Source organism: Leucopleurus acutus (assembly GCF_964270905.1).
Source record: "Leucopleurus acutus genome assembly, chromosome: 2".
NCBI classification, from domain to species: domain Eukaryota; kingdom Metazoa; phylum Chordata; class Mammalia; order Artiodactyla; family Delphinidae; genus Leucopleurus; species Leucopleurus acutus.
Window position 1 is genome coordinate 87,523,135 of NC_139143.1, and position 26,244 is coordinate 87,549,378.

The 26,244-nt window shown below is 39.0% G+C and overlaps 1 protein-coding gene across 27 annotated transcripts in view; it reads right to left on the reverse strand.

Moving 5' to 3' along the window:
- PDE4DIP (phosphodiesterase 4D interacting protein) overlaps positions 1-26,244 on the reverse strand; it is a gene marked incomplete at both ends in the record, with an annotated part of 225,879 nt that overhangs the window by 73,296 nt on the left and 126,339 nt on the right. For 17 of the 27 annotated variants that reach the window (XR_014325983.1, XM_082833037.1, XM_082833035.1 and 14 more), the window contains 13 exons: positions 364-455; positions 4,018-4,099; positions 4,271-4,438; positions 6,850-7,044; positions 7,955-8,134; positions 8,847-8,984; positions 9,173-9,286; positions 10,151-10,309; positions 11,191-11,403; positions 11,539-11,631; positions 11,872-11,991; positions 12,714-12,845; positions 19,364-20,978. Coding sequence is in view for 26 of the 27 variants with exons in the window: in XM_082833037.1 (XP_082689163.1) it covers positions 364-455; positions 4,018-4,099; positions 4,271-4,438; positions 6,850-7,044; positions 7,955-8,134; positions 8,847-8,984; positions 9,173-9,286; positions 10,151-10,309; positions 11,191-11,403; positions 11,539-11,631; positions 11,872-11,991; positions 12,714-12,845; positions 19,364-20,488 (2,811 nt within the window). Of the gene's footprint in view, positions 1-363; positions 456-4,017; positions 4,100-4,270; positions 4,439-6,849; positions 7,045-7,954; positions 8,135-8,846; positions 8,985-9,172; positions 9,287-10,150; positions 10,310-11,190; positions 11,404-11,538; positions 11,632-11,871; positions 11,992-12,713; positions 12,846-19,363; positions 20,979-26,244 lie in introns of those variants that run through there. The other 10 variants (XM_082833039.1, XM_082833041.1, XM_082833030.1 and 7 more) reach the window with 1 other exon arrangement.

A 26,244-nucleotide genomic window follows, 5' to 3' on the forward strand; every position in this document is an offset into this window, starting at 1 on the left:
TATCTCCTGTTTCATGTTTCTAAAACTAATTTCATGGCTCTAATGTCATAATTCTAAGGAGCAATTATGTAGCACTTCATTTTTTCACAAGTCCTTTGTAATTATTTTATTCCAGTTAGCAATGGGCAGAGAAAGCTGTGTTTTTTCAGCACTTAAAAAGTTTTAATGACCCTCATTATAAATAACAAGAGCATCTTGGTGAGAAATGTGTATATAAAGGGATTTCTATTTTTCTCCAGAAAGCAAAAGGGCTCAACCTGCATTTGGACCCAGATATTATACTTGGAGAATTTTACTCTTTTAAATATGAAGTATTTTGAAAAAAACAGGAATTAAGAAATTAGGCTTAACAAGAAAACTCACCCGACTTTCTCTTTCTTTTTTAGCCATGAGCTCAAGTTCCTCTTTGGCATTACTCAGTTCTTTTTCCAGCCCTGCAACTGTATCCAAGTCTCCTAAAAATGAATACATAATGCTAGTTATAATCAGTATCAACATAATGTGATCTTTGCTGCCTTGTTTCTAAGGAATTTAAGATACAACCCAACAACAACAAAACACATATGCACAGGTTGTTCTTTGCAGCATTATTTGTAATAGCAAAATACTGCAATCAACCTACAAGCCTATAAAAGAATGAATAAAGCATAGTATATCCACACAGTGAAATACTATATATAGCCGTAAAAAAGAATGAGGAATATCTTTAATGAACTTATATGGAGTGATATCCAAGATATTAAGTACAACAAGCTGAGCACAGAAGAATACATCTAGTGAAGTATGTTTTATATTAGGAAAACGGGAAATAAGAACATACACATACACATCACATATACACATAGAATTGATCTGCTTATTTTTGCAAAAAGAAACACAGGAAGGGTACCTCAGAAATGAAACTGGTTGTCTTCAGGGGATGAGTAAAAATAGGAGAGAAAGGACAGGGAAGTAGATGGGTCTTCGGAGTACACTTTTCTATATTTTTGAGCTTTGAGGCACGTTAATGTTTTATTATTAACGTGTAAAGTTAGTTCCACAATGAGGAAGCAAAAGCCAAACACTGAATACTAACATAAATAGATGAAACTAAATAGCAAATTGATAAGATAACCACCCAGAAGATAATAAAAAAAATTAATCCAAATAATTTTTGCACTCAGTATTCTAACTGTACACCCTTGGTGGGAAATATTCTAAGGATAAAAAGAATTATAAAGAAATTTTAAACATTATTTAATAGATTTAGTGTTGATAGTGGTATTCATGTAGCCATTCTGAAACTATTTTTGTGTACTGTGCAAATGTATAAATATAGTGATGTTACAGGTAACCAGGTTTCTCAATGTTGGGAGAAGGCAGATACGAATACAAAAAAACGGAAAGAAAGAACTTGTATTGTTTAACTGGAATTAGAGGAATCAGTATCAAATGGAGATATATATGTGTGTGTGTGTGTGCGTGCGTGCGTGTGTGTGTGCGCGCGCGTGTGTATATACACATACATATATATGTGTATGTACATATGTATGTACATACATGTACATGTATGTACATACATATGTACATGTATGTACATATACATATAAACATCCTTAGCTCTGTTCACTTAAAAGGGCCTAGAAGCAAATGACATACCTGCAGCTGTGAACCTATCTTATATCCAGATACTAGTATATAAATGCCATTACCCACTAAAAGGAACCAGAGAGCTCCTTGAAGTAATGGATAATTTCAGGGCGGAGGTAGGCAAAGTAAAAGAAAATCACAGAACACCTTATTGTGCCAGAAAGTACGGAAGTGCTCACAAACAGATGGGGAAATACTGAAAGGACAGAGGGACAGCTTGAAGGGGCTCCAATTGGCCAAATCCGGGATAATTTGGTTATCAAATGGAATAATGACAGAAATGGATAATACAATGATGTTTTTTAAAAAAGGAACCCATTACTCCATACTGATATAAACAAACGGAGTAGGAAGAATAGGGAAAGGGCATCTCTTCTTTATAAAAGAATACACACTACTAAACAAAGAAGGAATTTTAGAAATAGAAAATCTCTTTTTTAAACTACCAAATAGTGAGTTCCAACAAGCTCAAAGGATGCTAAAACCACTGGGTGAATGACTGTGGGAAAGCAGAACTACCAACATCTCAAGGCATTTGCTGGCAGATCACTTATTAATTACAAAGGGGAAAATGAGCCTTCAGAGTGGAGACATCTGGCAGATACAACCTTAACCAAACAACTAAACTTAATATCACCGAGCATAACACAAACTGATACCATGTGCTCCTGATGTGATGCACTGAGAAAGACATCATCCATGTAGTATTCTTGCCAAAGATGTTTAACTTAAATCTAACCATGAGGAAACAATCAGAGCCAAATTGAGGGCCATTAGCTGGCCCAGAGTTTTAAAAAATGCCAATGTCAGAGAACAGACTTGTGGTTGTCGGGGGGTGGGGGGGTGGGGGGAAGGGTTGGATTGGGAGGCTGGGGTTAGCAGATGCAAACTATTATATATAGAAGGGATAAACAACAAGGTCCCACTGTACAGCACAGGGAACTATATTCAATATCCTGTAATAACCCATAATGTAAAAGAATATGGTAAAGAATATATACATATATATAAAAAACTGAATCAATTTGCTGTACATCAGAAATTAACACAACATTGTAAATCAACTATACTTCAATTGACAAAGAAAGCCCATGTCAAAAAAGACAAAAAAGCCTAGAAAACTGTTCTAGATTAAAAGAGACTAAAGAACCATGACAAGCAGGTGCAATGCATGATCCCTGAGGGAAGAGAACAACCAGCTATCAAGAATATTATTGGGACAATGGGAACTCTGAATATAGACTGTACATTAGATACTAGGACTGTATTAAAGCTAAATTTCCTGAGCATGATAATTATATTGTAGTTATGGAAGACAATGCCCTTGTTCTTAGGAAGTACATAATGAAGTATTTAGGGATAAAGTGTCAATGATTTCTGTAATTTTTAAATGGTTCAGAAAAAAACATTATATCTGTGTGTGCGTGCATGCAAGAAATAATGCAAAAGTAGCAAAATGTTAACAATTGGTGAATCTCAATAAAACTGTATATGGGTATTCATTGTACTATTTTTGCCACTTTTCTATAGGCTTGAAATTTGCAAAATAAAAAATTGGGGAAAGATGCTTTTAAAAAAAGGTAACTACGGAGTAAATTAAACAAATCCAGCATCCTTTACTCTTTAACTAGCATAAAGTTTCTCACTAAAAAATGACTACTTGCACAACTTATCTATGAATTCCATAATACCCTACACTATAACACAAAGTTTATGCATTCTTAAAATCATTAAAAAAAATCGTAAGTTAATTCTCCAAGTCCACAACATTTCTTATCATAGCACTAGAATCACCAAGTCACTAACCATGGTGAGCCCCTATGTTTGGAACTCACTGGATAATAGTTTCTTTGATGCTTCCCTAGATCCCAAACTTTTGGCCTGTGAAAGTCAGAGACTTTAAGGCACCCATTTGAGTTTTGCTCAGCTGTTTTTAGGGAGTTCAAAGCCTATAACCATCCCTTGGATGGAGGGGAGCTTGGCACTGCCTACCCCTCCCAACACTGTAATGTGGGTTATGTCAATTTACAGTGAGCAGCCTCAGCCTGCTTAAGGTACCCAGGAGACAGCGTCAGCCCTGTGGTCCTGCTGTGCAGGTTTGGAAACCCTGCCTCCTGCCTTCCTGAATCCCTGCAAAGCTAACTGAAAAAGAGAATTAGGATGCAGTTTCTCTGAGTCAAATCGTGTGGCCAGAGCAATACTTTTAATTCAAAATAAGGCAAGGGCAGTTCTCCCTAGAAGACACATGTCTTCAGCCTTTCGGTGGAATCCAAACTTATTTTTTCCATTATGGTAGGAAGAGAAAGAGAGTCTTGGCCAAACCTATTAACAGAGAGTTACAGGAAGGAAAGACAGAGGTTCCTGAGTGAAATGAAATTTGATACTTACCTAACGCAGACCTGGGTATGCTAGTATCCCCTTTGTCAGTCAGTGAGGTGCTATCATCTCTGGAGGGTATAGGCACTGAACCCTAAAAATTGGAAGAGTCGGGGGATTTAGGAAGATACAGGAACCATGATCACAATGACAAGGACTTGGAACATTCTTGCACAACTTGATATTAAAATTATCACACTTATGCCTCAGATATAAAAAGAAAATGCAGTTGGCATAAACATCTATACAAGTCTATGGTTCTTACTTGATCAGTCTGCTCTGCAAGATGGGGACTGACAGAGGTAACTTCAGCTGGTTGGTTAGAGATGAGTGCCTGGGACGTCATGAAATCTTTCCCTCCTAAATACTGGCGCAGGGCCTGTAATTCTGAATTTCTTTCCATTAGGGCCTGTACCATCTTTTCTGCAGCAGCCTAGTAAGGAAAACACACATAACATTAGAGAGATATTCTAATAAAAAAAAATTTGTGTTCTGATGTCATTGTTAAAAGCCAACCATTTAAGAAAAGCCAGTGGGGCCCTAAGAAATAGTTTCCTTGCTTTTATTTTATAGGAAAAACCATAGTCAATGAGCGGAAAGAAAGTCTCTCATAGGCACAATATTGGAAAAACGGAATATAACACATCTGTCACAGATAAAATAATCTAAACTTGTTCTGCTAGAACTATCAGGCTAAGGTATTAAGATTCTGGTTTGAATTGGGTAACATATGTCTTTCTTTACTCATGTGCCTTTGGCCTGAATGGTCTTTGCCCAAACATTTGTTTGGTACACTCCCTTAAGGTCTTTGCCAAATGTCAACTTTATCAGATTGGCCTAGTCTGCGTTTCCTATCTAAAACAGCAATCTCATCTCTACTCCTAATTCTCCCGTCATGCTAAATTCTTTTTACAATGCACTTACCGGTAATCAATATATCTATTTATTGTCTCTCTCTCTCTCCCCAGCCCCCCGCCCTGCCCCAACTGGATGTAAGTTTTCTGAGGGCAAGTACTATGTTTTGTTCAGTGCTGAATCCCAAGCACCCAGAACAATGTCTGGCACATAGTAGGCACTCAATTCACAGGTACTCGAGACCTATTTATTGAATGAATCAATTACACAGAAACATTTTTATCAGACCACATGATCAGGAGAATCTGAACCTCAGAATCACCAAACCCAGTTTATTTCATTTCAAATCCCACAGTTTTCTAGGACACATGATGGTACAATAAGGAAAAAATTTAGAACATTTTTTTGTGACCATTACCACATAGAAAGTCTGCATTTAATCAGAAAATCTAGAAATAATAAACTAAGACTAAAAGAGGGTATAAGATGATGAATATATTAGCTATATTATAGCATCGACTGTCTCTGGGAGAATTACTACTATTTTAAATAAGAAGCTGAGCTCTTGTCATAACTTCTAAGGGAAATAAAAGAATAACCTTCCAGTTTTAGTATGTAAAATTCAGACTCTTCAGGGATTTGGACATAACCATCTTAGAGGTAACAGTACATTATTAATTTGCCCTAATAAAAATCTCTGTGAAATTATGAGAAGAAACAGTGAATAATACACAAGACATCTTGTGCCCTATATATGATCTATCTGGCTTGGTACTCTTTTTCTAGCAGTGCTGCTTTTAGCACTGCTCCTCCAAGAATGGCTCATGGACCAGCAGCATCACCATCACCTGGAAGCTTATAAGAAATGCAAATTCTTGAGGCTACGCTTTTAAAAAGCTATTCAAGGGATTTTTCTGCATATAAAATTCGAGAAGCAGATTTAGAAGAATACAATCATTACACTTTTTCTTGCGTTGAAAATCTTTTGTGATCTCAGGTATCTCCTAGATTCCATTATTTTACTACCAGCAGTATATTAAGTGTTATAAGGCTAATTCTTTCAAATTACAAAGGGGCGAAAAAGAAAACTCAAAGACTTGTTAGCCTCTTGCCAAAGACTTAAATAATTCACAATGATCTTGTTAGGTCTATTCCAGAAGCAATTTCTGCAGCACATGGCAGCATGTATCTAACAAAATGTGTATTTACTGCAGTGGGCCTAAGAATTGGATGAGTGGAATATAACCATCCCATAATATAAGGAAGCATTAGAGAATATTATTGTCAAATAACATAGGCAAATGATAAGAATCTAGTTCCCTCTGAGAACTGACTAGGGAGAATTCGGAGTGACTGGTCCCTGAAATGCAGCACAAGTCAACTATACCAGACTTTCTCTAGCCTTTAGGAGAAAGATACGTGAAAAGGAGGGTAAGTTAAGAATTTACTTTTGAAATATTTGTGTACCATTATTTTGAAATTACTATATGCCGTATTACTATGAGATTGTTTATTCTCATCATGGCCTTTAAAAAAACACAAACTTTTTTTTCTCTCTTAAAATAACTCAGATTTTACATGAATTAAGAGAAAATATGGAAAGTATAAGTTTTCCCATACCCTGGCTAGAAACAAAATATCACTCAAGTCTTGATCAGTTAGAATCAAAATCAAAACACTCCAGAACCCTATATTCCTTTCTGTCAAAATTATCAGAACATTAAGGAAAAGAAAATGTACATAATGAATTTAATGAGTGGGGACATGTATTATTTAGGTACCCTCCAAATGCAAAGTGTTCTAGAAATATTTCATACTCTGATGACTGATGTAAAACTGTAGTCTAGTTAATAGGCTGAAGGAGAAGAACTAACAGAATGGACTGTAAAATGACGTAAATTTTACACTTTATAAAGTTCTAATGCTTCCTATAGTGCAGACTATAAACGCACTAAGTGGTACTCTTCTGGACTGGGCATTAGTCCTTACTTGGCTCTCCTGCTCCCTGCTGCTCATGGACTGAAGCAGGCCCTGAATCTCCATTTCATATTCCACCACTTGTTTGTTTCGATCACTTAGAAGGTCCTGCAGCATCCTTTCCTTTCGCTGTAGACGCTGGCACAGCTCCTCAGCTATCTCACTCTGTCCTGGTCCAAGTTTGCAGAGCAATGTTGCACTAAGATCCTAATACAGGAGAGACAGTGTAAGTTTTGGAGGAAAGAATTCCATCTACTGTATATCAAAGGGCTTAAAAGAATCTATCATAGAAGAGAGAGCAAGTATGATGTTTTATTCATTTTTGTTCCCGCAGATCCAGCATAGGCCTGGCACATAAAAGACTGTCAATACATGCTCAGTGAATGAACACTAACAATACAGAAAAAAATACTTAGAATGGCAACTTACATATTGTTTTCTAAAATAAGTCCTTGCCCTATAATGCTCTGGGCACATAATAACGTTAGGTGCGGATAAATGGGCACTCGGTTCATTTATCTCATTTATCTACTCCCGTTTGACTTTATAGGGGGAACACGAAATGATCAGCTGAAAAAAATAACAAGCACTGTATTTATTAGCATGGTGATGAAGCTGCTAGTTCTACACTGGAGGTAATATGTGGGGGTTAAAACTGTGGAGCCAGATCGCCTGGGGTGCACACTGGCTCTGCCACTTATTAGCTATGTCACTTTGGACAAGTTGCTTCACTTCAGAAGTCTGTTTCCTTGTCTGTCAAAGAGGAATAATAGCATGTACCTCATAGATTTGCGAGGATTCAATGAATTGACATCCATTAAGCTCTTAAGAAAGTGCATGACGCAGCATGAGCACCATAACAAAGGTTAGCTATTGTATTGTAGGTACATTTTCTAGATCTCATTAATTCTCACATAACTTCTTTGAGAAAGGTAATTGTCCCCTTGAGTTTATAGGTATAGGAAAAAGAAGTCCCAGTGAAAGCCAGTGACCTGCCCAGAGACAGGATGGAATTAAAGACTTGGGTTGCCGGCCTCTCAGACCTCAAGAGTCCTAATGCAAGACTGAGATTATGGCATCACTAAACCAGCTGCCCTTAAGTTAACTAAATTCTTGCCTCCACTTCTTTGTTCCTGTCATGCAGAGATGTCTGTAGCTGCTGAATGATACTTTCTTGCTCCTTCTGCCAATGGCTAAATTTCGTTTCCATTTCTTCCTTCAGCCATTGGAGGTTTTGACAGCTGGCAGACAACTGTTCCACTTCCAGGCCTTTGGCCCTCAGGAGACTCTCCATACACTACAGTCACAAAGAAAGCAGCCGTTAAGTCAAAGGGCCACCCCACACTCCTCAGCATAAACAGGAAACCTGATCCACCTTTACATTATCTCCTAAGTTATCTATCAATTTCTTTTGCAAAAGGAAAAAATGTAGTATCTAATCTAACAATGCCATACTAGTCTATTTGTTGCTTTTAGAAACTCTTATCTAGTTTGTAGAGAGATAAGTATGATGTATGTGTTAAATGAAGTACTTTGGAGGAAGTGAAGAACTTCAAGAAGTGTCAGATGGTTAGATATTTAAGCTCTAAAATAAATATATAAAAATAGCCCAGAGTAAATATTAATAAGAGAAACAAGTGTTCTGATTGTGGCTGTACACAGACATGTACATAATATTAATGAGAAAAATATAATATAATAGCTGCATCTGAGCAACATTTATATAAAAGTATATAAATATTAGCAAGGATTAGAAATAAATTAGAACTATGTATAAAAATCCATATTCACTGCCCTCTCCCACAAAGTTCACAGTAGAAGTGCTAAAACTTCTCACTCCCTTATGTATAACGACAGAACTAATGACTGCTATTTTTGTTTGCTTTTGTATATATATTTTTTAATAAAGCAAATATCCTGGTTTTCAGAAAATGATGGAAGGGGTGATGTTTCAGGTTTAGAATCCAAGTGGGAGAGGGATACCAAGTCGTGACAGATTTTGCTCTTACCTGCATGGTAGCTTCATTGGAGGAGAGGATACCGCGCAATCTCTCTAAGTCATGATCTCGCTCTCTCACGGCAAGACAAAGTTGACGCAGTTCTTTTTCTTTTTCTTCTAGACTGGAGAACTTCTCGTCTATAGCCCGCTGCAAGCAAAGTCAGCACCCAAAGCTCCACAAGAGTCACTATTCTGATCACTCTTATTCAATAAGATTCCAAATATAAAGGAATGGAAAACCAACTCCCAAAAGCAGCAAATTAAGTAAATACATTTCTGAAGTCCCCCTGTGGATGAAATAATCCACAGCATCATAAGCAAAATTATGGTACATACCTCTAGAGCAACATCTCTATCTTGTATTCTTTGCCGAAGCTTCTCAAGCAACATTTCATTTGCTTCAAGGGTTTTGTCCGAGTTATTTCGATACTGCAGGAGCTCCCGAAATTCCTAATGAAACCAAAAAATATTTTCCTTTATTCATTTATTCAGTATTAACTGAATTTCCACACTTTGTCAAGGAATTTGTGAGTGATTCGGGATAAAAAACAAAATGTGATCACTCTCAAGGGGAACACAGTTTAGCAGAGATGACAGACATACAGAATGTCAACTATTCTGCATCACATATACGCAGGTGTATACATATACGCATGTAGCAAGCTACTAGGGGAACGTGGGCTGCATTGCCTAACTCTGCCTGAAGGTGTCACTAAAGTTCTCACAAAAGAGGTTACATTTGCTCTGAACCTTAAAGGACTAGGAGTTTCCCAAGAAGCTGTGGAGTATCTCTATCAGAGAAAAAAACTGGCACAACATATGTATACCATGAAAAAATCATATGCTCAGCGAAATATAAGGGATCCGGTGTGACTAAAGCTTAGACTAGGTGGTAGAACTGATCAGTCTCTTCTTTGGTGCTCCATTTTTTCCTATAACTTTCATTTTATCATCTATATAACTCTGGAAATTTCTATACAGAGGTCTTCAGTGGGAGCAGTGGACATACCTTCTCTTCATTTTCCTCATACCTAGCCTCGTATCTAACTCACAGAGGTGCTTAATAACTATTTGCGGAATATTTATTGCTTAACTGTTTCAGGTCTGTATATCTTGTTTCCTACACTTGCTGGTTAGCATCTTGGTTGACGGATTGTACTTTCTATTTCTTCTGAATCCTCCTGATTCCCACCTCTTAATGTTCTACACGTAGCAGGTACTCAACACAGGTGGACTAATGTTTTGAGATGATATGAACATAAATTCCCGAGCTCTAGGAACCCAGTTGTACTTGAAATCATTCTGTGGACTCACCTGAAGCAGCTGCTCTTTGTGACTCAGACTGTGGTTGAGCTGCTGAATGTGTTGCTCTTGGGTGCGAATCTCATTGTATTTCTCAGCCTCCAGGGTATGAAGCTGTTGGCCCTTACTCTGCAATTCTCCTTGTAGCTGCTGCAAGGCTTTTCGCAATTCCTGAATTAAACAGATTCCCTTTTCAAACAATCTAAAATTTTCACATGGTCATTAGATGTGGAGGCCTTAAAACTTTCAAAGCACAGAGAACAAAATATAAAGTAGCAAAAAGTGCCATTCTTAAAATTACTCTAGAGATACTACTACACATGAGTCAAACATGATGTGGGAAATCATGGGAACCGTGGATGGGCGTAGGATGTAAATTTGATATTACAGTTCAATACTTATTTTTGGCTTAAAAATGATACATCTATATAAGTACTAAGTGGGACTCTATTCTACCATAAACCTGGATCCTTTACTTTACAGTAAGCTCAAGGATACAACATTCCTACCTATCCTTTTAAATCTTAAAAAAAAAAGAAAGATGGTATTTGCTCTAACAAGAAACCATTTAAGAATTATGTGTTTTATTTAAAAAAATATACATGACTAATTGTGCACGCCACTCCTCTGACTCGGTTGTTCTTCCCACTTTTCTGTCTCGCTGACTCTTACCCACCCTTCAAGAATAATCTCAGATATCTCCTCCTTTGTGAAGCTTTCCTGATTCCCTTCCCCGGCCCCTTGTATATATTCCTACAGGACCCCTATATGCCTCTTCTACAGTATTTACCACATTAAAATACTATTTACGTGACTGTCTTTCATACGATATTACAAGTAACTTAAGAGGAATAGAGCCTGTGATATTCACCCTTGTATTTCCAGAACACAGCCCCAATACCTGGCACATGGTATAAGGGCAACAAATGTTGAGCTGAATTACTTAGATTAAGTAAGTGACTCAAGGGTTCAACACAAGCTATCCTTATAAAAAGTTACTATCAGGGCAAAGTCTGCATTTACACAGTGCCACAAAATGATTAATGATTTACTTGGTTATGTTTCCAAGAAGCCTCTTTCTGCTGTTCTCTCTCCTGTGCTGCAGCCTCTACAAATTGCACACATCGTCTGGCATCAGCCAGCTGCCGTTCTTTTTGTCGTACCACCCTCTGGAGCTTCTGTATTTCAAGCTGGCTGCAGAATAAAGCGCTCTGAAGGTCAAGCAGAGCCACCTGTTGCTGAGCTGGGGAAGTACCCTCTGAGTTCTGAAAAGAGAGTGAGAATCATCATCACAAGGAGGGCAAGCACTGAGCAGCTGACAAGAACAACAAGATCAACACTGTGGCTGCGAGTGGCACATGCTCAAGTGATGCCTCCTGTCCCAGGTGACCCTCACATACATGAAGTTGTCCAAGCTGACTTTGGTGCAGCATTTCTCGAAGCTTTACCATTGTGTCGTTTTGACCTTCGATCACCTGGTACAACTCCTCGGTCTGAAAACAAAGACAGGGAGTACCAAAAATGTTAGCAAGCTAAATATAAATTCCGTTATCTCGCCTGTACAGATTTTTGTAGCAGGACTATTCCAAAATTCCAATTTAGATGACACTACAGTTTCTCTAGGCTAAGATCTGTTAGTCTGACAATATCCAATTCAACAAATTATAGAATACTTGTCTACTTTGATGGGAAAAATTGTTTCCTCATGGGTCCTTGACTGCCAAACATTTTACCTCATTTTCCCTGCTTTTCAGAGTTTCCTTGAGGTTTTGAATTGTACCATCTTGCTTCTGAGACGACTCCTGGGCGGACTTTAGTTCACAGCTCATTTCATTCAGTTTTTCTTGAAGAATCTGAATTCAGCAAAGAAAAACAGTTTGGTAGATCAATGATTTCTTTTAACCTCAAATGCAACCATGAAGTCCTTCCTCAAATCTAGGTTTAAAGGATTTCTTAGGGAATATTACCTTATTAATTTTTCCCCACATAGCATAACCATTAAAGTCCTAAGTCAATCAGCAAGAGAAAGTAGCAGGACATGTGAAATACTTCTTTTAATACTCAATTGCTTCAATTCTCATGCACTGTGCTTTCTCTGTGACGGCAGCCATACTGGGGGTACTGGTCCACATGAGTCACTGTGGACCTTTTACACGAAGACCAAGGAGCTTCTGCTATCTACTACAGGACAGGACACAAGGGTACACAAAGCCAGGAGCACAGCATCCCAAATTGTGGGAATTTTCTTCTAAGCAGATGTTAAAACCCATGGGCTCTACAGGGGTAAGAAGTTAAACCAAAATCAAAAGCATGAACCTCTTGTCTCAGTGCCTTATACAGTTGAAAACTGCACTCATGTTTTATTATCAGACCTAAAAGGCACCAGAAATTCTGATCTGTGCAGAACAGGCTAAAATCTTGATGAGAGATACAGGAAAGAATTACACTTTTAAGAACATATTCCACAGAGCACCAGGCATACACAGTACCCATCTCCCAGATCCTACTCGGAGAGGTTAACGCAGACCCAGCTAGAGCCAGTCACGTTCTCAAAAAACCCTGTGATCTCCGATACCTTGTTGGTGGCCTCTGTTTGCTGGATTTTTTCCTGGAGTTCTGTCAAATGGGAATCAGATACAGCCTGCTGAGTTGTACCGGTCTCACCTGAATTCAGCTTTGGTTGTCTGAGTAACTCTTCGGTCGTGGGCTAGGAAGAAGCAGTGAGATGATTAAGTTAAGCGTAGCCAACAATAAAGTTTATCTTCAAATGTCTTTGGCATCTTTTGCCAGAGACTTAGAAAACCAGCCTTGCTGAATGGCTTATCAGTAATTCCTGAGGCCAGTCCTGTTCCGCATTCTGAGTACTGATTCACTTCCTCTCTAGCTCCCCTCCCCACCTTTCTCTTTCTCTATTCAGTTAAAGCAAGTAATTCAGAGATTAAAAAGAAGAGAGGATTTTTTTAAATGCTTATGATGACCAAATATTTGCTTTATCTTATTTTCAATCAGGGAATTCAAAAGGTCAAACTCACACCATCCCTAAGGGAGAAAAAGTTATAGTTCAACTATCTTTCTTACAACATGCCTATTCACACTATTGGAAAAATGGGTAGATTTCAAATATGGACCATACATTAGATAATAGTATTTAATCAATACTAAATTTCCTAACTTTGGTAATTGTACTGTAGTTATGTAAGAGATGTCCTTGTCTTTAGGAAATACATGCTTATTGAGCGTAAAGATGCATAATATCTGCAACTAATTCTCAAATAATTCAGGAATTAAAAAAAATGTGTCTATAAACAGAGTGATAAAGCAAATGTAGCAACATATAGCAACTGGTGAATCTGTGAGTTCTTTGAACTTCTCTTATGACTTCTCTAACTTTGAAATTATTTCAAAATAAAAAGTAACAAAAATTAAAATAAATTTTAAAATCCATAGGGTCTGGGAAGGAGGTATGTTTTATAGGAATATCGATTCACCCAAAAGATTCAGGTGAAAAAAAATCTATATTTGGGATGATCAGACTAAGATAAACTTACTGAACTGTACCTAATATTCATTATGAGCTAAGATACAAAAATAAAACTTTAGCAATTCACTATGGCATTAATTTCCATCTCTTCTCTCCCTGCCTATCCCCCCTCCCTTTCTCCTGCACTCCCATTAGGGAAAATACAAATCCATTAGGAAGAGAAAAAAGGCAGCTATATTCATTTTTTCTTTACCTCACGTTTAAGCTCTGATTACCACCTTCTAGGCAGTGGGGTTTCAGCTTACCTTAAACCCCTTCCTGACAGCAACTGACTGGAAGTATAAAGATTTCAGAAGAAAAATCTTTTCTATTCTTCCAGGGCTGTTCATCATTTTTTAAAACATCTATGAAGTACCCCCTAATATGCAAAGCACTGTGGGATTTGGAGTGGGGAGCTAAATGATAAAAGAACAAGGAAATACACTAAATATAAGCTAGTGACAAGCCCTATGCTATAAAATAGGAAAGCATGACAAAGTTGTTAAGTTACTTTAAAGTGGTTGATGAGTGGAAGGTCTCTATCAGGCAGCGTTTAAATTAAGATCTACATGATAAAGAACCAGCTCTGCAAAATAAGAATAATCTTATTGAGAAGAATAATCCAGGCAGAGGATCAACTAACGGAAAAGACCTTGGATAGATATGCCCCTGGGAAAGAGAAAAGCCTACGTGGTTAGAGGAGCACTTTCCAAGAGAAATATAATATGAGCCACACATGTAATTTAAAATTTTCTAGTATCTTCATTGACTAAAGTAAAAATAAATAGGTAAACTTAATTTTAATAAAACATTTTCTTTGACCCAATATATTATACCTAAAATATTATCATAAGCATGTATTCAATATAGAAATTATCAAGATACTTTACATTCTTTCCATAATAAGTCTTTAAAATTAAGGTTATACTTCACACTCACAGCATATCTCATTTCGGACTAGCCACATTTCAAGTGCTCAGTAGTCACACAGGGCTAGTGGCGGCCTTTCTGGAAAGCACAGGGCTAGAGCATACTGGGCAAAGTGGATGGTAATACACGATGAGGTGGAAAGGCAGGGAGGGGCCAGATCTGGTGTACAGAACCTACATCGGAGGTAATGAAGCTGGATTTCATTCTCATTGAAATGAGAATGGACTGCAGGGTTTTTAACGGAAAAGTAATCAATCATATTTAAATTTTAAATAGCTGCTCTGTGATGAATAGATTGTTGGGAGCACCAATAGGAATGGGAAGACCAGCTAGGAGGCTGCTGCAGGGGAGAGATAATAGTGGCTTGGATTATAGTGGTAGTAATGGAGGGAGAGAGAAATGGATAGATTTGGATATGTTTTGAAGGTAGAGTCAACAGGACTGGATGGTGAGACAGGGAGAAAGAGAAAACTAGCAAGGATAATGACTCCTAGAAAAAACTGAGATATTTGTTGTTGTGGGTATAACAGGGAGCCTTGCCCTGAAGCGATGTGAATTATGTCACACCATGGGAGAGGTAACTATTTTAATAGATATTTACAACAATTCTGACTGATAAATAATTTTATCATTTATTTAACGCTAAAACATTCTCTACCAAACTTGCCTTCTTACTTCCTCGGTGTAAAACAAATTTCCAACAACATCTATTACAAGATATTTTTCAAATTTAAACTATAACAAGCAGAATTAAATAGCTTCAAGTTTTAAATGGTCATATTTAATCACTTTAAACCAAAGAATCTTAGAGCTGTGAAGGACACTTTATAAATTAGCCATCTGGTCCAATCCTATCTTACATTTGAGGAAATGGAGACTTAGATAAGTAATTTGTCCAAAGTTACACTGGAAATCCGGAAAAGGATCCAATTAAACCAAATGCAGTTAAGTTGGTAACTTCCTTTTCATCTTTATAAACCCATTGCCTACCATAATGCCCAGAATATTGTACGGACCAAAAGTTTTTGTTTAATAAAGTAAACAGAACAATAAAAACAAAAGCAAATTAACAAAAATAGGCCTGTCTCCTAATTCCCAGACCATTGCTCTAATCTCTCAGTGGTTCTCTTAGAAAAAGACCAGATAAATAGATAAAAAGGTAGATGTTTAAGTTACGCATTTCAACATCAACTTTAAATTCAAAGGATGCCACAGAAAAGTACATAATGAGTCTGGATCTCATCTGAACCCATCTTGGCACGAATCATCACAGGAAACCCCTAATTTGGTAAATGTAATGTATTGACCTAAAGGCTAGAAGATGTTTGTTTCTTCTTTATTCATAATATTTTATTATTTTAAATCTCAGGAAAAAAAAATGTCCTTTCAGATAAGTCTGCCAAAAGAGTACCTAGCAAAGTCCCACTGAGTAAACAGCTCATAATGAATCTTGTGAAATATCAAGTACATAAACCAACCACTCCTATGAAGATTTTGTAGAGCTTGAAATCAGTAATACTTGATTTGGTTGAATCAGTGTTAATCTCCATGCTATCAGTTACTAAAATCATGTTGTAATCATAATATAATTTTAAATTCAGTTGCTTTTGACTCAGGACAAATGCTTTTCAGCATCAGAAAAGAGAATTGCTTCCAGGCCTAAGGTTGCATAAAATAAGACCTTTAGGCTAAAAGGCAGTTATTTAGATCTTCTGGATTAACAGCAGTTTTCTTGACACTTTCATAGTCATAATAGAAAGTCACAGGGCTCAAACTACTATAATTTTCTATCCTATTGTTAGCAATAGGGGATACACAAGAACTATCAACTAGCATAAAATTAAAGGCCTAATCTTTCACCAGCATCTAATGCTTACCCCTTCCAAAGGGCCTGATCTGGGTTACATAGCTAAGCTATAGAGAGGGATAAATTTATCATAGCCATACAAGAGCAGACTCTGGCATTGCAAGGCTTGAAGCAAAGGTCTCTTACTCTCTGAATTTAGATAGAAAAGAAAACTGCACGTGAACCAGAGCTGAATTAATGTTTACCAAGGGACCACACCCCTTCTATGACAGCTTTTCTATTGTAGTTCAGGGCCAGACAATAAAGAAGGAAATTATCAGCTAGAATAAAGCTTCAAACCTTTCTTTAGGTATTTGACAACCTTGGGTCTTCAGACACAAATTCTGTAGGAGGCAAATAAATCAGTTTGCATAATGTCAGAAAATTAGTAAGCAGGAGAACTACACTGTTGCAGTTTTTCTTTAATATAAGAAAGAAAGAAGGAAAGAGAGAAAGAAAAAGAAGAAAAGCAACCAGGAGGCATTCTGATGGTGATATTTAACAGTAACCAGATTAAACAAAGGAATCAAAATGACCTTACAGAACAATCTCGCTCTTAGGATAAGAGCTTTTCTTCATATTTGTAGCAGAATTTAGCTAAAGGAATTTTTTTTTCTTTCAAGTTTTTTCTTTCTACAAACTAAAAAGAGAACTATCAAAAACAATTTACACTTATTTCTATTCTATCTACATTTGTTCAGAAACAGACAAAAATCAGTCTGCCTTTGTCCCACTTAGATCTGCTTTTGCCATAAAGCACAACAGGCCTTAAGGTGCTTAAAAGTCAAGACTTAAACAGTAGATCCAGAATCCAAAACATACATTTTATCTACAAACACTTTGAGCCTAATTAATCTATTTCCTTCCACATTCTTAATTATTGGAGAAAACAGCACAACAATCAAATGCCATGATTTTTCAAGCTGAATGTTTTCTTCCTCCTCTCAATGTTTTATTATTCTACAAACAGTAAAGGCAGTAAGCCAGGTTACAGCAGAAAGGTCAAACACTGCTGTGTTAAAGGTCTGTATTTTTCTGATTCTAAATTTAGTGAAGAAAAGAGACTTGACCTAAAGGTACAGTTACCATAGTTTAAATATGCTCATTAGGATGCCAGATTTCTTCACAGAATTCCTAAAGAACCCTCCTGCAATCCTTAGGGTATAGAAGGAAGGTCCTACACTTAAAACAAGTATTTATTTAATTCAATGTACATAAGACAATGTGGTTTAATATACAGAATAAAAAGGTCTTGGCTGAGAATGGTTAGGAATCTTTGGCTCTGCCTGGGCCATTTAACCATTATTTAAACCATGAGCTTTCCATATCTCTAAATTGAGAGACTGCGTGAGATGATCTTTAAGCTCCTTCCCAGCTCCAACATTTTTTGAGCCCAGGCACCAAGAGAGTATTTTTAATTTAATATGGAGAAAAAACTCCTCTTGTTTTACCTGTAATTTTCTAAGTCTTCACCTTTCTACAATATTGGCCATATTTGAAAGGGGGGAAAAAAGGTTATTTCCCATCCAGCCTGTCCAAACTATTTTTAGATCCTAATATGAAAACACTATGTTTAATTTGTGACATCTATGTCTGCTCACAGAAATACTGTATTGTAAAGCCCAAATTTAGCTGCGAAGCTCAATAAAAGAAAAGGAAGCAAAAGAAAGTACACAAGCGTTAGGCATACTAAACATTTTATACAAACGAAAACACGTTTTAAACTTTTGGATAGTCATATTTTTATGTAACACTTTAATATATGCTACTTCTGACAATTTTGTGCAAATTCAAAAATATTTCTCCCATTTCCTCTTTCTAACTGAGATGCAAATATTATACATAATAGAACTATTTTTTAAAAATTTCAAGTGACAATCAACAATTTCATTTAGAAACTCTAAGTTTCTGGGATGATGCTGACTGGTAGCAAGCTTTCCAAAAATGCCTTCTAGATTGTCCACCTTTGTAATGGTATCACTAGAGAATCTGTACCAAGTAGAACATGCCAGATGTTTCACAAAATGAATTGAACCTAGCATTTACTGTTGCTGTAGAAACAAAATAGCATCTGTCAGGTCCCTGTACTAGTAGCTGAATTTAAAAGGTTGGTATGAAATCAACTGGGCAGACATGAACAGCTCAGATTAAGATCAACTGTCATCTTCCAGTCATTAAGAAATTCATGAGTACAACGGATAAAACTCTCCTATCATCCGATAATGGATGAATCCCTACTTAATATCAAACTTCTTCAAACAGAGCTCAGTATACAAACTGGCTGTAAAGAGTTTTTGCCTTAACATTTTAAATGACGATACTTGACTTCCCAAGTCTGTTTTATGAATGAGTCATCGTTAGTCCTCAAATGACCTCTTAATTTATTTTAAATATTGCCCAGATGTTACAATACTTTGGTGGATTAATAGGTTTTTCCCCAAACCTTTACCCTAAGCTCTAATCAGTTTGAGGCACACGTGCGATGAAAGGCTTAATGCTCTAGGGAGGGCTAAGTAGCAGAACTAACTCCCTTACAGAATAGGAAAAACATTCATAAATCTAAAAATGAAAATAAAAAAAGAAGGGGGTAGGGGATAGAAAAAGGAAGTAAGAGGAAAGAGTTCTAGTGCCAGAAATAAGATTAAATGCTTTTTATAGGGTAAAGGTGAATTAGAAATCTTTCTCTTCTTGTCTTAAAAGGTGTGCAATTTTGATAATTAATGGGACAGCCAATAGATAATCTTATAAAGAGGATGGTGAAAAACAAATTATTTGAATGAATCACATTTACTAAAGGGGACACAAATGGGCTCAATGATTAATTTTCTCAAGTCTAGAATATTATTAACCTTCACCTAGACAGAAATCATGTGAAGCCTGAGGCCAGCTAACTTCAATCAGAAAGGCACTATGCAGCCATTTTGTATACCTGGACCCGAAGTGGCAAATAATCTTCACAGAGATCATCCCACAGCTCCTGGAGGTCTGAAATCTCCAAGGGATAACTCACGGATGTCTTGTAAAGGGGTTTCAAAGACCTGTTAAGGAAACCAGAACTAACTCCATCTGTCATGATATGGCCAGGCCTGGTTCCAGGTGGGCTGGATTTCACTGGAATAGGAAGCTTGCTCCCTCGGGGGCTCTGGATGGGCTTATAATCAAGACCTTTAATCATGCTAAGAGCTAGCTCCAGCTTGTGGTTACACATATGCTGTGGGGCCTGTTCATCTGAACAACAGTCACATTTTACAAGTTCCTTTGCACTTCTCTCAGGTTCCTCTTCCTTTTGCTGTGGAGGACTAGCCTGGACACTTGCATCCAAAGATTCCACAGAGGATCCCGGTGTCCCTTCTTCCATGCTTTCTCCATCTGGGGGTACCTTCACACTTGGTAAATCCGGTGGCCCAACCTCAGACAATGCTGGTTCTTCAGTGCAAATGCTGGTGGACCACCTGGTAGAAGGGCCATACGAGATACTTTTTGCCACTTTTCGAGGCACCTTACAAATGGCTTCATAGTCTGAATCAGCAACCCGCAAAGCTGCACAACCACGGCATCTCCTGGGTCGGTTTCCGGGGCCTTCCGAAGCATGACAGCTGTGTAGCTCCTGAGTCTGATCCTCATTTTCTACCCAGCACTCAAACCCTGAATAGGCAAAGTCCTCCTGGAGCAGTGCAGAGTATCTTACATCGGGTAAGCCGGAAATGTCAACCGTTCCATTCCCTGCCTTGGTCTCCGCGCCAGTGTCATCGTTATTCTTCCGATACATGCTAGCAATGCAGAACTTGAGGCGGTCTTTCTCCAGCAGCAGCTTCTGCAAGCGCTCGATAGAAAGGGCTTCGATCCGGGCAATGACGGTGTCGAATCTATAGATCCGATCAAGCATGAAAGCACACTTGCTGCAAGCAAACTCAGCTTTGCCATCCCGGGAGACATCCTTGCCCAGGACGTGCGACAGCAGAACCTGGAGGTTGAGCTTGGATGCCGTGTGGAAGATCCAGCGCCGCTGGTTTCCGCACAGCTCCCGGGCACAGATCCTGCAAATCTCCTTCATCTTCCCTCCTACGGTTGCCGAGCTTCCCTGATGCAGCTGCTGCTCGTTGATCACTCACTAGCGCTTGGTTGCGTTCCGTCTCCCGCCCCGGTGGCCTCCGATCGGCATGGCACAGCCCGATGGGGTCCCCACTCTGCAGAGGCGCTTCGCTGCCACCCGCGCGCGGGCTCTGGGTACCAGAGTTGTCAGCCCCGCCCCTCGGGGAGGGGGCGGGCGAGGAAACACTTCGGGGTGGGGATGCTGAGTGACATCAGCGCAGGCCGCGCTGAGAACCTGCCATGTCTCCTCCAGCTGTCTCTCCCACCAGCCGTGGTGTCCTCAATGTCCTCCCTTTCAGCTGGCTGGGCTCGCGGTCCACAAGCGGCCGCCCGCGGCTGACGCAAAAACTCAGAGATTGAGGATCAGATTTCAAGATGGCGCCAGAGGCTCGGCGCCTGCGGCCTCCGGCAAACTCCTCTGGGAGCTGTAGTCCAGGAGGCTGGCTCCTCGTTCTGCGCATGCGGGGTGGCGAGCGCGTGCCCTCGCCCCCAAACGACTTAGTGCTGCTCGCGGTAGAGCACAGACCTGGCTAGCAGTGAGTACCGGAGTGGAGAGCAGGACGGATGCCGACCTCTGCTAGGCCACTTTTATCTGCTAAAATTTCACCCCAAAAGCGCACTAGTTCCCTCACGGATCCTCCCTTCCGCCCTTGCGGGATGTCCCAAGGCTCTGCTTGGGGAGGAGAAAGCCGAATCCCCTCCCCCTCTCTCCACGAGTAGTGCCACGTACTCTGGATGGATCAGCCTGGCAGCGCCACTAGGTACCGCTGCGCGCCGCCTCCCTCCCTCCTGCAGCACCCCCCTTCCTCTCCCTACCCAGTCCGGTGCCTGGATTAAAAGGCCCCAGGTCTTCACAAGCGGCCGGGGAGAATGGGTTGATAAACCGGAGGTGGCAGGTAGGGCGGATTTTAGGAGGCCCAGTTCAACCTCCCCCTCGACTGTTGGGAGCACCTAGAAAAGAGGACAAGTGTTTCTCTCCTCGTGATGTTGCGGTTGAGTTTAGCAGTCCTGGATGATTTGCCCTTTTTTAGAAAAGAAATCGAGAGAGGGCACAAAGCAGTCACCTGAGAAGGAGTCCAACAAAAGCCACATGAATGCAGCTGGTTAACCAAGATTTTGATGATAACAGAGAAAATGAGCTTTTTCAAGAATATAGACACCTGAGAGTAGATTGCCATCACCGAATCCTCTTTCAGGTTCGCGTAGACTGTAGGCCTTATTTGGGGGGTGGGGAGGGGAGACAAACACGAGAACAAAAGGCCTTATTTATCTGAGCAAGAGTCCAGAGTATCAGAGAGTGCTGCTGTCTGCAGAAGTGGAGCTGGGAATTTCACTGACTTCAGTGAGTATCTTGTCTTATTCAGCATCATCTAGTAGTAAGTCACCCAGCCTTGGGTACAGAACTTAGATTGCACACACAGAGTGGAGGGAAGCTGGAGCTCTGTCTAGGTGGAATCGAGGTGTCAACGTCCGTTTATAATAAACAATTCTCTCCCTGGCTTGAGAGGTATGCAAACTCCAGATGGGAGGAAAAACAGTCCCACACAATCATCTGGAGTTTTCCCAGAGCAGGACGTTTCCCAATTACAATAATGCCAGATTTCACTAACTTGACTTTGTGAGATAATAAGGCCAGCAACAGTCAAAGTATTTCTGACCCTCATCTCCAGGGCACAGCCCATACTCCTGAACCTGGAGACATTCAGATGCCTTCGATGAAAGCCCATAATTAACCCCCAACTTCTTATTGAGCATTAAATGAGATGATTTGGGGGAAGTGCTTTAACAGATTTTGGCTCATATCATGTCAATAATAATAGCTAATATTATTATTTTAATATAATGCAATATTTTAAAGTAATTTTAAAGCTTTACGGGGCTCTGCACACATAAAATTGTATCACTCTCTTATTTAATCATCAAAACAAAATCTTAGTAGCTCCATCGTGAGAGATTAGAACAGCCCTTAGAGCTTTGGCTTTAGTAGGCTACAGAACTTTGCATCTGTGATTTCACCTAAAGAGGCATGTTCTGGTCCCAAAACCAAGAATGTAAAATAGAGTTCCAAGTAAAACTCACTACAGGGCTTCCCTGGTGGCGCAGTGGTTGAGAGTCCGCCTGCCGAGGCAGGGGACACGGGTTCGTGCCCCGGTCCGGGAAGATCCCACGTGCTGCGGAGCGGCTGGGCCCGTGAGCCATGGCCGCTGAGCCTGCGCGTCCGGAGCCTGTGCTCCGCAACGGGAGAGGCCACAGCAACGAGAGGCCCGCGTACCGCAAAAAAAAAAAAAAAAAAAAAAAATGAACTCTGATACCCACAATATGAATGAATCTCAAAAGCATGTTAAGTGAAACAAGCCATTTAACTATATCCTGTGTGATTTCATTTATTATGTCTAACAACTTAAAGTCTAACCATTTCTATAATGATAGAAATTCAGAAAGTGTTTATGGGGGGTGAGGATTAATTGCAAGGGAGCACAAAGGAATTTTCTGGGGTGATGAAAATGTTCTATATCTTGTTTTGGGTGATGATTATATGGATGTGTACAGTTTTAAAGCTCATTGAACTGACTGCTTATCTGTAGATTTTATATATTAGTATAGTTCAATTAAAAAAGATAAGGAGTAAATTAGTATAAAAATATGTATTACCCATAAAGTTTTAATCTGAGGGATTTCTTTCGTGGAAAGTAACCCCTATAACTTTATCATAGGAACAGCTTTGAAAATTGGGAAAATATAGCCCAGAAGAAATTCTGTAAAAGGCCCAATTGCGACTTCAAAACATCATAGTTCCTATCCATATGAGTGTTGGAAAATATTATTTTATATACATTTACGCACCATACATTTACGATTGAAGCAAAGCATGTTGTTAAGGTGGGACCTAGGGCTTTTGTGATGATTTAGAATAGGATGATTACTTCTAAAACTTATCAAAAGTTACATAATAAAGGAAAATCTTACTGAGAACAGGTTTCATATTATGATAAGCGATAATGAGTTAAACAAATGATTCATTTTATATATCAGCAGTTTGCCCTCAAAATGGATTGATAAATGCATTCACAAGCACATATTTGCTGTCTATCCTAAGTCAAATCACTTATATCTGGCCCTTAATTTCCTAAGCTACAAAATAAACATATTGAATTTAAACAGTGGTTTTCAACCTTTGGCATGCATCAGAATCACCTGGAGGGCTTGTTAAATGGTAGATTTAACAAGTTTCTAATTCAGTTGGTCTGAGAAGGGGCCCAAGAATTTGCATTCCTAAGACATTCCCAGAGCATGCAAATGCTGCTGAGAACCACACTTTGAAAACTACTGAATTAGAACTCTCTAAAAGTGTATTCAGACAAAGGTCAGCCAAATGATCAGAAAGTCTGAAGATAAATGGAAAAACCCATTAATGAAGAACTACGTACAAAATTGTTGAATTTAGAGAACTATATGCCCATTTGGAACAAGATTCCTAAGTATTATTATGGTAGGGATCTTTTGCACTATCTCTATTTTGATCTCTAGATTTGAGGGCCCAGGAAGATTCTCTTCGAACCGTAGCTACTTTTGTACTCCCTGTGTTGTAGTGTTTCTAAGACCTAATTCTGGGCTGGGAGGGAGTTTCCAAGAGGTGAAAAATCCCTATGTCCCAAACCAGTTGTATTAGCTTTCATTATCCTAGTTATGATGTTGGAATTAGCTGTTCTAATTACTAAAAACTATGCCACAGGGGGTGGGGGGAGTGATTCTGGCAGAGAAGCAAAAGCAGATGAGGAAATGCAAGAATATCAAAGTAAAGCCAGTTAGGCTTTATGGTAGCACCACAAGCATGTTCATGATTTCCCTCTGTTGGTTGAAAATCTTTAAGAAGCCAGAAACAATCATGCTTTGCATTAATTAATAGCACAGCATTTCAAAACATTTGTTTTAAAACTGGGAGATTTCCAGTTCAACTACAGGTTGCTATAATATGGTTATCAGCAGAATTGATTTTAAAATAGTAAACACTGCAGTCTTTCAAGTTATTAAATATCCACAGCTGTTTAAGTGAACTTCAAAATATTTGTCAATCAACTGATGAGCAAGAATTTATGCAAACTCAGTTTTTGTTTTGTTTTTTTTCTCTATCTTCAGAGAGCTTTCAGTTTAGTTGAAGGGGAGAGAATGTGCATGCTACAATCAGAATAACTGATTGGTAAACTAAATGGTACCGACAACTTCAATGTAAGTGCAGAAAAAGTTAAGTATGAGCTGATACAGGTGAAGGGGGCAAGAGTGGGACTTGAGATGGATCTTAGAATGGAGGAAACCAAGGAAAGGACTCCAGAAAAAGAAAACAGCATCCTCAAAAGTCTTGGAAGTTGGGTTAAATATGATGCTAGCCTGTCAGTAAAGGGAAAGATTTTGTGGGATATCTGAGTGGCCAGGTGCATCCTACTCTATACATCTATACATACACTCTGTACTTCTCAATAATTACTCATTCAAAGAAAATATATGAAGGGCCAACTGAAAGCCAGACACTATGCTATAGAGGGAACTGGCAACTAGAATTTGGTTAGTGTTTGAGAAAGGCAAAATAATTTGGACTTTCTGTTATGAAGTTAAGCTAAGAATGGCATGATGAAAAGTTTGTTTTAGGAAAATTAGTCAGACAACAGGATGGCTTGGAGTTTCAGGGACAGGTTTTGGGATGGTTACAGGAAGACCTGTTAAAAATCCATTGCCTAGGGCTTCCCTGGTGGCACAGTGGTTGAGAGTCCGCCTGCCGATGCAGGGGACACGGGTTCGTGCCCTGGTCTGGGAAGATCCCACATGCCGCGGAGCGGCTGGGCCCGTGAGCCATGGCCGCGCATCCGGAGCCTGTGCTCCGCAACGGGAGAGGCCACAACAGTGAGAGGCCCGCGTACCGCAAAAAAAAAAAAAAAAAAAATCCATTGCCTAGAGACCATGCTTCCCAACAAGCCACCACAATGAGAAGCCTGCACACCTCAACGAAGAATAACCCCTGCTCACTGCAACTAGAGAAAGCCCACGCGCAGCAACAAAGACCCATCGCAGCCAAAAATAAAGTTTAAAAAAAATCCATTGCCCTTATTCACATGTGAGATAATAAAGGTCTGGTATAAAAATGGAAAGGAACTGGTAAATATGAGAGTCATTTTGAAGGAATGAGCAGCAGGACTTGATGACATATATGCAGAGAGGATGAAGGAAAAAAAGGTTAAAAGTAGAGATAAAGTTTTTGGCCTGGAAGACTGGTAGAAAAAAATCGCCTAAACAAACAGAAATGTGGGAGTTGAGTCCATTTGCAAAAAGATAATACAAAATTTGACTTGGGACCTGCTGTATTTAGGGGACTGAGGAAAAAACTAAGTGAAAAAAACTAAGTTGAACTCTTCCACAATCAAAACACAGGTGAGAGGGGGACAGAGTTTCAGGAATGAGAGGGGTAGTTAACATTGTCAACATCTAGAGAAAGATCAGGAGAGATGAGGTCAGGCATGCCATTTTCTACAATAGGGTAAACTTGTAAACTAAGGAGTTGTTACCTTTAACTCCTCAGAATCCTTCCCTGTCAAGCCAAATGCTAAATTCTTTTTGACTCTATTTCCAAACATCTCTAGTGTGTTCAGAAATGTTGTTTTGCATTTTCCCTACACTGTCCTTTTCAGGTTCTTAAAACCTGAAACCTGAATCATGTCACACAGCTTT